This window comes from Heptranchias perlo, chromosome 3 (genome assembly GCF_035084215.1).
Source record: "Heptranchias perlo isolate sHepPer1 chromosome 3, sHepPer1.hap1, whole genome shotgun sequence".
Classification (NCBI taxonomy): Eukaryota; Metazoa; Chordata; class Chondrichthyes; order Hexanchiformes; family Hexanchidae; genus Heptranchias; species Heptranchias perlo.
Genome location: NC_090327.1, coordinates 120,916,366 through 120,932,843, shown reverse-complemented (window position 1 = coordinate 120,932,843; position 16,478 = coordinate 120,916,366). Strand labels below are relative to the sequence as shown.

At 42.3% G+C, this 16,478-nt stretch overlaps 1 protein-coding gene across 2 annotated transcripts in view; it reads right to left on the bottom strand.

Moving 5' to 3' along the window:
* dpy19l1l (dpy-19-like 1, like (H. sapiens)) overlaps window positions 1–16,478 on the bottom strand; it is an 85,777-nt gene that overhangs the window by 39,160 nt on the left and 30,139 nt on the right. Inside the window, exons 10-12 of one of the 2 annotated variants that reach the window (XM_067981825.1) lie at window positions 13,634–13,711; window positions 11,723–11,809; window positions 6,162–6,224 (exon numbers count right to left, since the gene is read on the bottom strand). In XM_067981825.1, the coding sequence (XP_067837926.1) occupies window positions 6,162–6,224; window positions 11,723–11,809; window positions 13,634–13,711 (228 nt within the window). The remainder of the gene's footprint in view (window positions 1–6,161; window positions 6,225–11,722; window positions 11,810–13,633; window positions 13,712–16,478) is intronic. The other variant, XM_067981828.1, reaches the window with a different exon arrangement.

Genomic DNA, 16,478 nt, shown 5'->3' with positions numbered 1-16,478 from the left:
ATAAAACCCTATACGATGTCTTCCAAGCAAGCAATGTGTCACTGAATTTTCTAGAACTCTGAGGTCTTTGCTGAGGGACCTTTCTTGGCCTGCTTTGTACTTGTTGATAAATGTCTGGCTCTGTTGATGGGTTCAGAAACAGTGACCTGTAGAGTTATTGGTGCAGTTTACTCACTCATTTAATCAGTGAGTCAATACTGCCCCCTGAGCATTTTACCCTGCTCATTTTCTTCAATAGAGATGAGGAACTGTATACTCCTGTTGTGCTTCTCTTCCGCAAGAACACTGGGAGATTTACAATTTCAGAATCTATTCCAGTTTGTGTCCATGCCAAGATTGGCTTTTTCCACTGATTATCCTCAAAAGTACAGGAAAAAAAACGCACAAAAAGTTGGGAAGAAAGTCAGGCCTGACTACAGTTAATCGAACAAAAGGTTTCCCTGCACTTAGCAGCTTGGATTCCCGATGGGAGTGAACCTGAATAAAGTAGGATAGAGTGCCATTCACCTCTGCCCGACTTCATAAGTATCGAAACTACTGTAATTTATGGGGACAGCCTCATTAGATTTTTTTGGATGAGATCCATGCATTAGAAATGCTTCTGGTTAGGAGCGCGCCCATTTGGGAACAGGAAATTGGCTGCTGCTGCAGGGTTTAAAAGACTAACGCATGCTTAAAGGGGCAGGCAACACCATTATCATTTCTATACATGGAAAGAAATTCTGAGATTCCAGAATGGCTCACAGGATTGCAGCAAGAACCCAAGATTCTCTACTGCTCAGAAAGTGAGTCAAAGGAAGCAATATCCTTTGGCACCAAGCACTGCTGGGTCCTAAGGAGTGGCACACAGGAGGCAATGGCAAGAAGTAACCAGGATATTGAGTGCCAACTCCAACACCCCACATGACCATAACAGGTCAGACAAGGCACCCATATCTTCCAAGAATGCATTATATTAAGCATCCTACCACTTACAATGACATGACCCTTGCACTGCGTTAAGTTGCTTTAATAGGTTATCATCAATGGCTATGTGACTGCATTGTGGCCTTGCTAGCCCCAGTCTTCATCTGGAAGAGCCCCTTCATTGTACCCTTGCATTCATTCATCTCAAGACTCATGCTTGGAATGTAGTTGCCTCTTGCATGCCCCCGTGATCACACCCATGGCCGCATGGTGACACCTCAGTTTTACTGCAGGTCACTGGAACAAAAGGTACTTCTCACCTTTGCCGTTCTTTTTCAAGATGATAACCGGACAGAAGCCGCAACAGGCAGCAGCCCCACTAACCTCCTACTTCTCACCCAGTGAGGAATAGATAATAGCAAATCCTTATGAGAGAGGCTAAATAGGGTGTTGAAGACAGGGGAGTAGGCAGGCAGCAAGTGCCAAGAACATCTGCTTCTCTTATTATCCTATTATACCCAGCGTTAATGGTCAGCAAACCATATCACAAAAGCCTTGTGTCAATTCTATTGCGAGTTACATGTGAACTCTGCTCTTCAGGAAACCACTGTAACCGCTCCTCCTCCTCTGGAGTCCCAGCACATCCAACCGTGTCAGAACGTTAGAGCACGGGCTGTCACTCACTCTATCCCTCCAAAGCACCAGCTCAAAGACATCCACCTTGGAGGGGAGTTAGAGAACGGGCTAGAAGGACTGCAATGGGCTAGGATGAGCCGCTGGTGGCAGGAGCAGGAGAGTGCTGTGGATCGGAGTGTCAGGCTGTGTATCTCCTTGGCTGGAGAACCTGGGGATCTGAATCTCAGGTGCAGCTTTTGGAAGAACAATGCTTGCAGAGTATGAAGCATTGGGCACCATGCCAAACATTGAGAGGCAGATCCCAGCTCAGAAGCAGTAGTCCACTAGTAGCAAGCACAGAACTCGCGAGGGCAGCGTTGCAATTCCACAGTCCATCTTGAGGAGTAAGACAGCTCCAAGGAAATTTGCAATAGAAGCCTCCACAACAGAGGTCAGTCTGAGTTTCTTTCATCGGTCCTCATACAGCTGCCACAGACAGATTCGAAAAAGCCTCCAAAGAATTGGGAATGGGTTGTATGCTTTGCTGATCTCACTGGGACCATTAGGCTTGCTTTCCTGTAGATCTTTAGCCGTGCTGAGCCATGCCCAGTGCTAGTGGGATGGCAGGAATGGGCACAGATGATAGTGCTGTCTCTCAAGACAGCAGCACATGCAGGGTCTGCCTTTCAGCCCTCTCTAATGCCTGTATACATGGCAGGAAGGACAAATGGACAGGCTGCGCCATGCAGTAGCACAAGATGTATAGGCTGAAGTTGGTCCATTTCAGGGCTTGGCTTTTGAGAGACAAGGGTTACCTCAGTCCCACGAGTCTGCTATTGCAATACAGCAGCCAGCCGCCTCACACATTCCTGCCACTGAGGTAGAATCCGGGAGAAGCACAAGGTTAGAGTTAAGAGCACAGCTGATAGGGTGTATGATGTAATTTCTGCCTCATTTGTATGGAAACACCCAAAAATCAGCAGGTGCTTGCTGCAGTTACCAGAAATAACTTCGGAAAATGGGATGGGTGAAAAAACAAAACTCCAATCAGTGCAGCCAATTTGTAGGCTTAAATAGGACTAGCACATCCTCATTTTCAGTTCAACAATAACTTTTGTGCCTAAATGGAACTGAATTATAATTAAAAAGTTCAGACCAAGATATGGCAATGGTAAAGGAAAAGGAACTGGAGACAAAAGGCATCCTCAATGTCACAGAAAGCAGTCATTTGGTACTAACGTAGAAGTTTCTCAAAGGGTCAGATATCCCTGCACTATCGACTCAGCTGATTTACAGATCTTGGGCAAATCCTTAAACGGTACCTCCCTCAAATGCTTCATTCCAGAGAAAAGTTTATCACAACTAGATTGCTAAAACAACTGAGGAAACACTGACATCGCATCAATGTAAGTTTGTACTTCAGGGACAGTCTTTGCTATATTACAAACTGCAACAATTTGGCATCATATCACTTACTAAATTTGTTGTTCCAACTCTTTGCACTGTATGCACCTGAACTAATATTAAACAGAGGTTAGTGAAACCGGATCCATACAATTTTGTTTTCATCAAAATAACAAAGGATTTGATAGGGTGGATGTAGAGAAGATGTTTTCACTTGCGGGAGAGACCAGAACTAGGGGCCATAAATATAAGACAGACAGTCACTAATAAATCCATTAGGGAATTCAGGAGAAACTTCATTACTCAGAGTGGTTAGAATGTGGAACCCGCTACCATAAGGAGTAGTTGAGGCGAATAGCTTAGGATCATTAGCCAAATGGCCTGTTTCGGCACTGTAAATTCTTTGTAACAAATATGTTTTATTATTGGAGCGGTTCAAAGCTACAACAGGCTGATATCTTGGCTTTGTTCCTCTTCAACATCAATGATCACATATTGCAGAAGTCACATTGAGGTTACGGCTTTATGTCCGACCCAACAAAGTCCACTGGTCTGAAGGCTGCTGGCAACTGTGCTATAGGCTGGGAAATCTGCACTCCCCTCAGCAGAGTGGTCTCGCAGGGATGGAAGGTGGTAATAGAACTTTTCAAAATTATCCAAAGTTTTGAGAGGGTAAACAGTGAAAGATTGTTTCCACTAGTTGGCGAATCAGTAACAAGGGGCACAGAGCAAGGACCATCACTAGAGGAACAAAGCAGAAAGTTGGAAGAATTTGTTGTTTCACGGAGAGGATTATTTGATCATGGAGTACCTTACCAAAGGAAGCTACTGGGATAGGAACTATAACAACATTTCAGAGTGGACTGGATAAGGATTTGAATAGGAATATAAGGAGGCAAATGGGATGAGCAAGTAGCTCAGTTTAAGATCTAGCACTCAACAGGGGCAATGGGCTCCCTTCTTTGCTTTAAGTTCTTTCTAAGCAAAAATTCCTGGTAACAGTGTCATTTTCTTCTATAAAATGTTGCAGAATTTTGAACAATTTTCCCTCCTTCTAACATCCAATGGTGCCTGATGCCTTTCGATCTTATTCTGCTGTACAAGAGCAAGATTCTTACATAGAAGCTTGAATTCTGACCAATTATTAAATTATCCTTGGAATTAATCTCTCAATCACTAGCCAAAACATTAACTTCCAAGTGAAGCAGCAACTCTATAAGAAATCATCTATCAGTTCGACTCTCCTGGTTTAGGGAATAGACATCTATTCACTCCACCAACAAACCCATGGGATACAACATCAAGGAAACCTCAAACTCCTGTAAAGGCCTGATGTGCAGTGACACCATTGAGTCTGATAAGAGATGACTCAAACAAAGCCAGTTAGAAACAATCTGTGGTAGCCTGCAATTTTGCAGCCAACTGATGATGGGAAGGAAGCTCCGGAGCTAAAAGGATTAAATTATGAGGACAGGTTGCATAGACTAGGCTTGTATGCCCTTGAGCAGAGAAGATTAAGGGGTGACCTAATTGAGGTGTTTAAGATAATTAAAGGATTTGATAGGGTAGATAGAGCGCATCTGGTGAGGGAGCCCAGAACAAGGAGGCATAACCTTAAAATTAGAGCTAGGCCGTTCAGGGGTGATGCCAGGAAGCACTTCTTCACGTAAAAGGATAGTGCAAATCTGTTTTGTTCTTCTAGTATGATCCTCGGTTTGGGCCCATTGTACCAATTCATCAAACAGTGGGAACAATCTTTCACTGGTCATCCTCTCAAAAAGCTGTTGAGGCTGGGGATTAATTGAAAATTTCAAAACTGAGATTGATAGGTTTTTGTTAGGTAAGGGCATTAGGGTTACGGAACTAAGGTGGGTAGAAGGAGTTAAGATATAGATCAGCCATTATCTAATTGAATAGTGGAACAGGCTCAAGGGGCTGAATGGCCTCCCCCTGTTCCTATGAAATCCACAGTTCATTACAGAAGTCGTTCAATGCTGCTCACTGAAATTGAATGGAAATTCCCATTAACGTATTAATGTAGCTGAATGGAATTTTGATGGCTTGTGCAATTTGACATCAGAACTACAATAATCTGCAATTTTAATTTCATTAAAATACTTGCATATCTTCCACAATGCTGCTGCCAATTAGCCTGGGGGCCTGAGTGCATGCATGTCCTGGTGATGCAAGGCACGTCACATGGTAGCCACCGGGAACTGTACACCAGTTGTGTGGTAGAATTCCCAGGCCTGGGACGGGGCATTTTTATTAATTTCATCTCTCTCAGCATTGTTAATGGACAAAATGTATGTTTTTGAGCACAGGTTTTCCCTTCTTCACTTCTGTTTCTCACCTATTCTTTGCAACAGGCTCTCCTTGTCATCTTGGCATGGAGAGACTGCAGTGATGGGCAGGGAGTGGACCCCTGACAGGGAGTGGGAGGAAGTTATAATTGCTTCAAACTGGCCAGCTGTTTTCAAGGAATGATCAATGATCAGCTCCAAATCCTCTTCCAGTAAAGGTGTTTCACACTCTACAAGCTACTGTTCCTATTTGCAATTATTCACATTAATATCCATCTGTCATACCCACCCATGCACAGGATCATTTCAAGTCTCAAGAAAGTTCTCAACATTTTGAAAGAGATTTTCATTTGTTCTTTTTTAGCAAATGGAGTTTTTTTTTAAAAAAGATATTTAAGTAAGAGTTTTTTGATTAGTTGCTTTTCAGTGAATTTGAAATTTGAGCCAGCTACTGTATACTTTGTGTGAAATTTCAGTAATCAGCATGCTTTGTGACCTATAAACAGACCTCCAGCCATTGACACGTCAGACACAAAACATTTCATCGTGTAGACAGATATTCAGAGTATTAAACTGAATAATTGCCTCATTTGCTTTAGATGATATCAATAGCATTCACCAAAATAAATGCAGGCACTGGTCCCACCATTATTGTTCCATTTTAATCAGTCAAAGTCTCACCATTACTGTTCCATTTTAATCAAAGTCCCACTATTACTGGCCCATTATAATCAGTTAAAGTCCCACCATCACTGGTTCAATCTAAATAAACTGGAGTAGTGCTGATTTCAATTCCTGGGAAACAGGATTCCATAAGCAAGGCCACATTTTTAGGCCCTGGAGACTGAGCCCAGGGAGTTCCAAATGATGTTGCTGCAGGTTAATACATTTTAAAATAACACATCATGCATGTCCGTAGAATATGTAACTTACCCACGAATAAACAACACGCTGTGGCCAATATACTGAAATACGTGATCTCAAAGCGACCATTCCCTGAGGGGAGGGGAAAAGATAAATGTTATCAATGATTATCACAGGTTGCTAGCAACTGAATACTAGATGGCATTTTATTTCTCAGAGGGTAGGATTATAAACCATGTAAAACCTAACAATTTCGTACTTTGCCGTCTCCTACTCTAACTCATTCTTTCCCAGTACCTCAAAACTGTGGAATTCCTCATCTCCTTAGTCTTCCTTTCCTCCTCCAAGCTGCATGCATTAAAATCCCAAGATTGGAGTCACCTAACTATTATTTATTGATTTATCCTGCCTTTTCTTCTGGGGATGTCCTTTCCTACGTACCCTTTGCCCATCACCTAGCTCTTTCATTTTAAATAAAACTGTCCCCTAATTTCCAACTAGCAGTTATTCTCTATTTTTCACATTTTTCCCCCCACATTTAAAAATTAATTCTTCTTCAGTCACCATCCATCTCGGAAGGGCGGGGGGCAGTGCAAAATAAACACTCACTTGTTGATTGGTTGAAATCTGGCTCCAAAGTCTAGTTTCTCAGTGATTCAAGACCCTGCACACCAGAGACCAGTATAGCTCTGTCATAGATGTGACCAACTCAATCTCTGACAACAGTACTTTTTACTGTGGCACTCAAGAATTTTTAGTTGTATTTTCAAGAGGTTACGTGCACTGTTTTGAAGCCACAGTATATTTTGATCTCACAGTGCCAGTGGGAGGAGTACATCGATGTGGGTTCTACGCACAGTGTGCTTTCCCTCAGAGCTATGCGGGTTTAAGGACTGAAGCGATTTGATTTTATTCTCGGGTTGTGCTGGGTGACAGGACGGCCTGAGTGTGGCCCTGCTGGCTGGGGTCGCCATTAGTGCTCTACTTTCTTCTCCTCCTGGGTGGTGGCCTGGATTTTAGAGGGAGATTCTGCCAAGTGATTCCCTCTTAAAAATGGCCCTTGACTGCTTGATATTTCCTCAGTTCCAGGTGTGGCCAAGCATCACTTGTTTGAATTGGGTTATATCCCACAGGCACTTCCAACCTTGCTGTGCGGAGGGCTGCACTCTACCTCTCTAAGCAAGTACTGAGAGCTGTGCCAGCCCACATGTTCTGAGAAGTACTCGCTCTCCAGTGAGTAGGGTCAGCAGGCATTGGGCTGGCTCCTCTGAAATTGTAAGGATGGCGATGGTCTTCGTCTTCTGGATTGCCATCCAAAATAAACGAACGCAGGGGCATGGCCAGAATATACATAGCAGGGTGCCTCCGGCAGCAGTAAGGAGCGGTGCAATTGGTGGAGATGTACGAAGTCTGTGATATGTATGATGCGCAATCTTAAATTGGTCATTGTGCATTTTGATGGCGCTGAGGATCTGTCTCCATTTGTCCTAGGTTAACTGGTAACAAACCCAAGTCTCATCTGCAGCATCCTTCAGTTTGCTGCATGTGTTTTTTCATGTAAATGAACATGGCGTAAGGGTGGAGCTGTATATATTTGGGAGGGGGTGGAAATGGGGAGGAGAGTGGTGTCTGTCAGTGAGGTGAGGAAGAGTTCCAAGGGAATTGGAGTTGCTGCCGTATGTGGAGAGTATGGATTGTGCTGGACGAGGTGAGATTTCTCAGCTCTATGGTGGAATTGGGCCCTCGGGTGGAGGTGGCAGAATCTGGAGAGCCCTTTATCGTGCTGGGCTGTGGATACAGAACTCCAGAGAGCTCTACATTGTGCCAGATTAGGTAAAGGACTGATAGACCCAGAGTTATCTTCAAGTAGGGGATCTATCCTCCAGGCTGAGAGTATTGGTAGAATACTCCTCTATAGTCTGTTCACCCTATAAGACCATAAGAGATAGGAGCAGGAGTTGGTCATTCGACCCCTCGAACCTGCTCCGTCATTTAATGAGATCATGGCTGATCTGATTTTTTTTATACCTCAACTCCACTTTCCCGCCCTTTCCCCATATCCTTTGACTCCCTTGCTGATCAAAAATTTGTCTAACTCATCCTTGAACGTATTCAATGACTCAGCCTCCACAGCTTTTTGGGGTAAAGAATTCCAAAGATTCACGATCCTCTGGGAGAAGAAATTCCTCCTAATTTCCGTCTTAAATGGGCGACCCCTTATTCTGAGACTATGCCCCCTAGTTTTAGATTCCCCCATGAGGGGTAATATTCTCTCAGCACCTACCCTATCGAGTTCCCTCAGAATCTTGTATGTTTCAATAAGACCTCCTCTCATTCTTCTAAACTCCAATGAGTATAGACCCAACCTGTTCAATCCTTCCATACCCGGAATCAACCTAGTGAACCTTCTCTGAACTGCCTCCAATGCCAGTATGTCCATCCTTAAATAAGGGCACCAAAACTGTACACAGTACTCCAGGTGGGGTCTCACCAGCACCCTGTACAGTTGTAGCATGACTTCCCTAGAAATAAAGGCCAATATTCCGTTTGCCTTCGATTACCTGCTGTACCTGTATGTTGACTTTTTGTGTTTCATGTACGAGGACACCCAGATCCCTCTGTACTGCAGTATTTTGTAGTATTTCTCCATTCAAATAATATTTTGCTTTTTTATTTTTCCCCCCAAAGTGGATGACTTCACATTTTCCCACATTATATTCCATCTGCCAAATTTTTGCCCATTACTTAACCTGTCAATATCACTTTGTGTCCTCATCGCAACTTGCTTTTCCACCTATCTTTGTATCAGCAGCAAATTTGGCCACAAGACACTTGTTTCTTCATCCAAGTCATTGATATATATTGTAAATAGTTGAGGCCCTAGCACTGATCCCTGCGGCACCCCACTAGTTACAGATTGCCATTTTGAAAATGATCCTTTTATCCCGACTCTTTGTTTTCTGTTCGTTAGCCAATCCTCTATCCATGCCAGTATATTACCCCCAACACCATGAGCTCTTATCTTGTGCAGTAATCTTTTATGTCACACCTTATCGAATGCGTTTTGGAAATCCAAATATACTGCATCCATTGGTTTCCCTTTATCCACCCTGCCCGTTACTTCCTCAAAGAACTCTAATAAATTTGTCAGACATGATTTCCCCTTCATAAAACCATGTTGACTCTCCTTGATTGTATTATGAGTCTCCAAATGTCCTGCTACTACTTCCTTAATAATGGATTCTAGCATTTTCCTAATGACAGATGTTAGGCTAACTGGTCTAGAGTTACCTTTCTGCCTCACTCCCTTCTTGAATAGGAGGGTTACATTTGCAGTTTTCCAATCCGCTGGGACCTTTCCAGAATTTAGTGAATTCTGGAAGATTACAACCAATGCATCCACTAACTCCACAGCCACTTCCTTTAAGACCCTCAGATGCAAGCCATCAGGTCCAGGGGACTTGTCAGCCTTTAGACCCATTAGTTTATCTAGAACTTTTTCTCTAGTGATAGTAATTGTTTTTAGTTCCTCCCTCCCCTTTGCCCCTTGATTTTCTACTGTGAAGACAGATACAAAATATCTCTTCAATTCCTCTGCCATTTCCTTGTTTTCCATTATTATTTCCCCAGTCTCATCCTCTAAGTGACCAATGTTTATTTTAGCCACCCTCTTCCATTTTATATACTTGTAGAAGCTTTTACTGTCAGTTTTTATATTTCTTGCTAGTTTACTCTCATAATTTATTTTCTCCCTCTTTATTATTCTTTTAGTCATCCTTTGCTGGTTTTTAAAGTTTTCCCAATCTTCGGGCTTACCAGTAATCTTTGCCATGTTGTATGCTTTTTCTTTTAACCTGATACCATCCTTGACTTCCTTAGTTAGCCATGTTGGTTCACTCTTTTTGTGGAGTCTTTCCTCCACACAGGGATATATTTTTGTTGCGAGTCATAAAATATCTTTTTAAATGTTTGCCACTGCTTATCCACCATCATACCATCTAATCTGTTTACCCAGTCCACTTTAGCCAATTCCGTCCTCATTCCTTTATAATTGCCCTTATTTAAGTTTAATACAGTAGTTTCAGACCCAAGATCCTTGCTCTCAAACTGGATGTGAAATTCTATCATGTTATGATCACTCCTTCCCAAGGGATCCTTTACTTTGAGATCATTAATTAATCCTGTTTCATTACCCATTACCAGATCCAAAATAGCCTGTTCCCTGGTTGGTTCCCCGACATATTGGTCTAAGGAACAGTCCCTAATACACTATGAACTCCTCCTCAGGGCTATTTTTGCCAATTTGATTTGTCCAATCTATGTGAAAGTTAAAATTGCCCATGATTATTGCATTACCTTTTTTACAAGCCCCCCTTATTTCCTGATTAATATTTTGCCCTACAGTGTAGCTACTGTTAAGGGGCCTATATACTACTCCCACCAGTGATTTCTTTCCCTTGCTATTTCTTACCTCCACTCAAATTGATTCAACATCTTGATCTTCTGAGCCAAGATCATTTCTCACTATTACACCAATTTGATCCTTTATTAACAGAGCTACCCCACCACCTTTACCTTTTTTCCTATCCTTTCGAAATGTTAAATAACCCTGAATATTTAGCTCCCAACCTTGGTCACCCTGCAACCACGTCTCTGTAATGGCCACAAGATCATACCCATTTGTTTCTATTTGTGCAGTCAATTCATCTATCTTATTATGAATGTTGCGCGCATTCAGATAAATTTTGTCTTTTTACCATTCTTTCCTACCCCAGCTCCATTTGCTAGTGCACTCTTATATATCCTATGCAATACATAATCAAACGAGGAGTATGACTCTTTTGCACAGGGTGACAAGTTTCAGTACAACTTGTACACCTAGTATTTAAAGTCCCTGTCCATCTAAAAGGGGTAGGACTCGTGTATTTGGAGCACTTATTCCCCACGACTCACCCATTTTGAAAAATGCTGCAGAGTGAGAGTGATAGTTTCAGGCTGGTTATACACCGCAGCATGTCAGCGTATAACTATAGCTTGTGCTCTGTCCCTCAGAGGTACCCCATGGATATTCACGTTTGCTGTGATGCAGGTCGCCAGAATTTCCAAAGCCAGGGCGAAGAGGAGGGGCAGTGCGGCGCGGCGTGGCGAGGCAAAGCAAAGAGAAGGGCGGAGTTACAGACACACACACATCCCTAACTGGGATCTTGACTGAGGGGAATGCAGGGAGCGGAGAGCACTGTTGCTGTAGGGTGCAAAACTGGAATTGAATCCACTTCCTGAATGCATCAGCAGAATCCATTCTTTTGAGTGTCACAGGAAGGCTTTTTCACTCCATCCCCAGAGAGAACCAGAGCAGAAGTGTTGGTGCTTCTGCAGCACTGCACCACATTGGATAGCAAGGGCCTCCTCATGGAGAGGGAAAGTGGGAGAGAGACACATGCTGTAGTGCAGCTACTAGTAGCTCGCTCTGCAGCAACGATGAAAAAGGCCTGGGAGCAAGTTTCCTGATCATTATCGGGGCTGCCACACATGGAGACCAGGAAAAGTACCTTGAAAGGAAAGCAAGATTTCAAAAAACTACAATTTAAACTGGATAAAGATTAAAGCTCCAATGTACACAATCTACTTACCCAAATGACTGCCAGAGATGAAGCATAATAGGAGCTTAACAGCATGGCATTTCCAAACATCAACACAAAACAAACTAGCAGGGATATCTGTGCAGAGCAGAAATAAAGGGCAAGAGATAAAATGGTTGAAAATGGAGGCACCCCCCCACCTCCTAAGAACTAGACTTCCTCAACCCAGAAGATACCGTTAAACACGTGCGCCCATCACTCAGCTATATGTTGGCAGACTGCACAGAAAGCCTGCAAGCAAAATCTGTGTGCTCGGTGAAGAAAGGGAGAACAGAGGAAAATTTGGAGACAAACCATCTATTGCGGTGAAATACTAAAGGACCAACTGAGAGTTACATACCAAACATGCTGCACGAGTCCCCCAAACTCTAGTCTCCCCGACTTATGAGCACTGGAGAACCTGCAAACAGAGGGACCTGCTTCTCCACACCTTCTGATCCTATCCTAAATCTGCCCACACAGCATGCCACCAGAAACCATAGCCTTGCAATCCCCAAAGCTACTTCCTTACTCTTTGGGTTTGCTCCCGGGGGCAATTAAATGCCCCCACACAATATACAACTTTTGATATTAGGTGAAAGAAGAAACAGATCCCTTATAAGAAAAGGCTGTAGAATTTTCTGAAGTGTTCTTGAATACAGACCACAGAAGGGAGATTTGAAAAGTGATCGGCAACTTTGAGGCTTGCTGCTGATTATTTAAGTCAGCACACTGAGAAACTATTCAAGGCCCTTTTGTTTAGATAACTGTTCATCTTGACTCCATTAACTCTAATCTTCCTTACCTGCATGTGTGCTGTCTGAAACCAGCTGCACGTCAACAGTTAATCCCTCCAATCCCAGTTCTTCCATTGATTAATCTATTTTAAGAGGTCCACTTCAATTAAAAGTTTTTCTTTTAAGCTAACATAAAAATACTTCTGATGTTTTTTATCTAATGATTTTATTGTTGCAACAAAAAGACAAATAGACTTTTTTTGACTATAGTCTCTTCTATCTACACTTTGAATACAAATCTGAGTAAAAGCTAAGAACCTAAGAGTCCTACCGTTAGTCACCACAGGACAGTTTCTGTAGACCCTCCTCACTGAAACCAATACTAGAAGCAGAGCTGGAGTGTGAACCAGTAGACAGAGGTTCAAGGTCAAAAATTTATAAATAATCCCAGCACAACATCCTGTCATTAAGTGAGAGACTTAGGGATTTCCTCTTTGCATTCCCTATCACCTCAAAAGTGGAAGACAGCAATTGATTCAATTTGTAACCAACACTTCCACCTGAGTGGCCCAAAGTGTGCTTGTAACATGGAAGGCCAGCTTGTTACATTCAGTAGTCAGGTCTTCATCTGCAGGCTGGTTGGGACAAAATGCCAGAACTCCTTTGCTCTGACAGTAAAAGTCAGTGCCATGACAGGATATCTGCAAATCACATTGCCTTAAACCACAGAAATCACTTTAGATCTGTGCTCAGATGATTTTGATAATCACCTTGGAGTTCAGTGGAAAATAAAGAAGAAAAACACAGACACTTCCATTTCCAGTGTAACAGAGAAACTACCTAGTGCCACATTACTGGGGTCCCAGGACTTAGTGCAGGCAATCTACTCTACCCATCTGTCAGGGATAAGGAACAATAGTTATAAGCAGAGACTTGAAATACTGGAACTAATTCCACTGGAGCAGAGAAGGCTAAGAGGAGATTAATAGTGTTTTTTAAAATTATGAAGAGTTTAGTTAGGATGAATAGTAAAGACCATTTCTGTTCAGATAAATGCATCTGTATTGATGCAGCAGCTGTGCCTATTGTAAAAAAAAAACTCCTTGTTTAATATTTGTAATAACACATTTCAGTTTTACTTATGCAGCTGTGACTCGATGTGAATAAGGAACACAGATCATTTTACCATATGAGCATAAAGGATGTTCATCAGCTTGGAGGCGTCGATATAGCCTAAAACGTACGTTGCAAACAGTGATGCAACCTAAAAGAATAAAAGAAGAATTTGTGTTCAATGACTTAACAGAACGAAAGCAACTCCAAATTAGAAAAAAGGACCACTAACAAATCCCCTTTCAAAACTGACAAAAAGTTATGGAAGTAATTTAAAAATTGCACACACCTCACACAGATATCATATAAGCCAAAACATATCATACAGGATTTATTCAAATGAGTGAATTTGATTTACTCTTAGATTCAAAATATTGCATTGTATCAAACCACTCACCAACTTGTTTGGTGAACTGAAATACAATTTCAGACCAATTAAGTATTCACAAGAAAAAATTCAATTGACTTCATGCCAGAATGCTTGAATTTCATCGGGACATCATGGTGGAATTGGGAACAGAGAACCTGCTGCCACCAGGGGACAGAGAAGCATACTATGTTAAAAGTCATGGGTCGGTGTGTTTTGAGTTCCTATGCAGTACGGTCTGATTGAGGAACCAGCGATGACTGCCTCTTCAGAAAGTAAGCTGTGAGGAAGACGCAAAGGGTCTGCAAAGGGATATCAACAGGTTAAGTGGGCAAGAAGGTAGCAGATGGAGTACAATGTGGGGAAATGTAATTCACTTTGGTGGGAAAAACAGAACAGAATATTTTTAAATGGTGAGAAACTATTAAATGTTGGTGTTCAGAGAGAATTGGGTGTCCTTGTACACAAAACACAGAAAGTTAACATGCAGGCACAGCAAGCAATTAGGAAGGCAAATGGTATGTTGGGCTTTATTGTAAGGAGGTTGGAGTACAAGAGTAAGGAAGTCTTGCTGCAATTGTACTTTGGTGAGATCACAACTGGAGTACTGTGTACAGTTTTGGTCTCCTTACCGAAGGAAGGATATACTTGCTTTAGAGGCAGTGCAACGAAGGTTTACTAGATTAATTTCTGGGATGAGAGGGTTGTCCTATGAGGAAAGATTGAGTAGAATGGGCCTATATTCTCTGGAGTTTAGAAGAATGAGAGGTAATCTCATTGAAACATAAGATTCTGCAAGGGCTTGACAGAGTAGATGCTGAGAGGCTGTTTCCCCTGGCTAGTCTAGAACTAGGGGGCTTAGTCTCAAGATAAGGGGTCAGCCATTTAGGACTGAGATAAGGAGAAATTTCTTCACTCAGAGGGTCGTGAATATTTCGAGTAGATGCTCAGTCGTTGAGTATATTCAAGTCTGAGATCGATAGATTTTTGGACTCTAATGGAATCAAGGAATATGGGGATCAGGCAGGAAACTAGAGTTGAGGTTGAAGATCAGCCATGATCTGATTGAATGGCGGAGCAGACGTGAGGGGCTGTATGGCCTACTCTTACTCCTATTTCTTATGTTCAGCCAATCACATTCCAATACTACAGCCAGCCAATCACACACCGTTCTCTCCTCAACCAATCAGATCCAACAACCATTTCACTAGCAACCAATCAAATCTTGTTCTATCAAAATTGTCCATTGTATAGCTGCTGTGACAATTCCTCACACACTCCACTATACACCCCTCAAAATATTAACAAATAAAAACATGCAACGACTCACGGAAACCCTACAAACTTAGCGCAAACCTTCCCATTCACATACGTATCACATAGACACGTGCTCCCCAAAGCAAAGAACAGAGCCTCGCTCTCTCATACACCCCACCCCCCCAACAAGGCAGCAGCACCCGGCCCAAATTGGGCTGATGTTCAGAAACCTCACATTACAGACCATAGGCATGCCAGTAATAGAGAAACAATGAAACAAACGGACAATGGGAAGTGATAAAAATTAGTGACAAATAGTGCCAGAGATAATGGGCCAGAAATCACTCCCAAATTAACGGAGGAACTCATCAGCGCTCTCCGTTTTTAGTGGTGAATTGAAGAGCAAGTTTTGGCGTTCACACAGGCGCAGTGAAACGCGGAAATCTAGAAATTGCTCCTAGTGGTTCTCCGGCGATGTGACAGCTTTGAATTAAAGGGACATTGCATACTGCAATAAGAGAAATCATTGAAAAAGCACCAACTTGCTTACCTGCCCAGATGGAAACTAACAAATTACACCAAACAGGAACGCTTAAAAATACAGGTCTAAACTAAGTTTCAACAGGGCGGTAAGTCTTAGTGACTGCCAAACAACTTAAAAGTAACTTTTAAAAATGTGGTGTCTCATATTACTCCTTATTTTTAATAGTTTTTGGTCATTACAATTTTTTTCAATTAAAAAATTTTTTTTTTTTACTTTTCCCTTCTGTCTCTGTAATTTAATTCAATTATTCTTTTGGTTTATTAAAAATTTATTTATTTTTATTTACAATGACATACAGAATGCTAACTTTCAATGAGTGAAGTCTGCTTGCCTGTTTGAGCAATGCAGCCTGAATCTGTGGGCGTGATTTCTCTTCCTGACAGATTTTGTGGGCATGTCTTCTCTTCACAGACTTTTCCAGCCGTGCAGCAACTCAGGCTGCTCAGAGGCTGGGTTGATAGCACACATTTCGTTTAAAGTTCAAACTGAAACAATTCGGCACCACAGAGCCCGCAGTAAGTATTTTCGTTAATTTAGTTTGTAGGAGTTGCAGTGAGCATTGCTCGCCGCTCTGTGTGATTTCTCGCCCAATGAGTCAGTGTGACAGATAAGAGTGAAAAACAAACCAGAGTAACAGTGAGAGAGAGACGAGACTGACCGATGAGCAAGAGTGACCGAGAAAACACAGAAGGGGCGAGAACGGCCGCCAGAAAAACACAGAGGGAAACAGAAGAGAAAAAGATAGACACA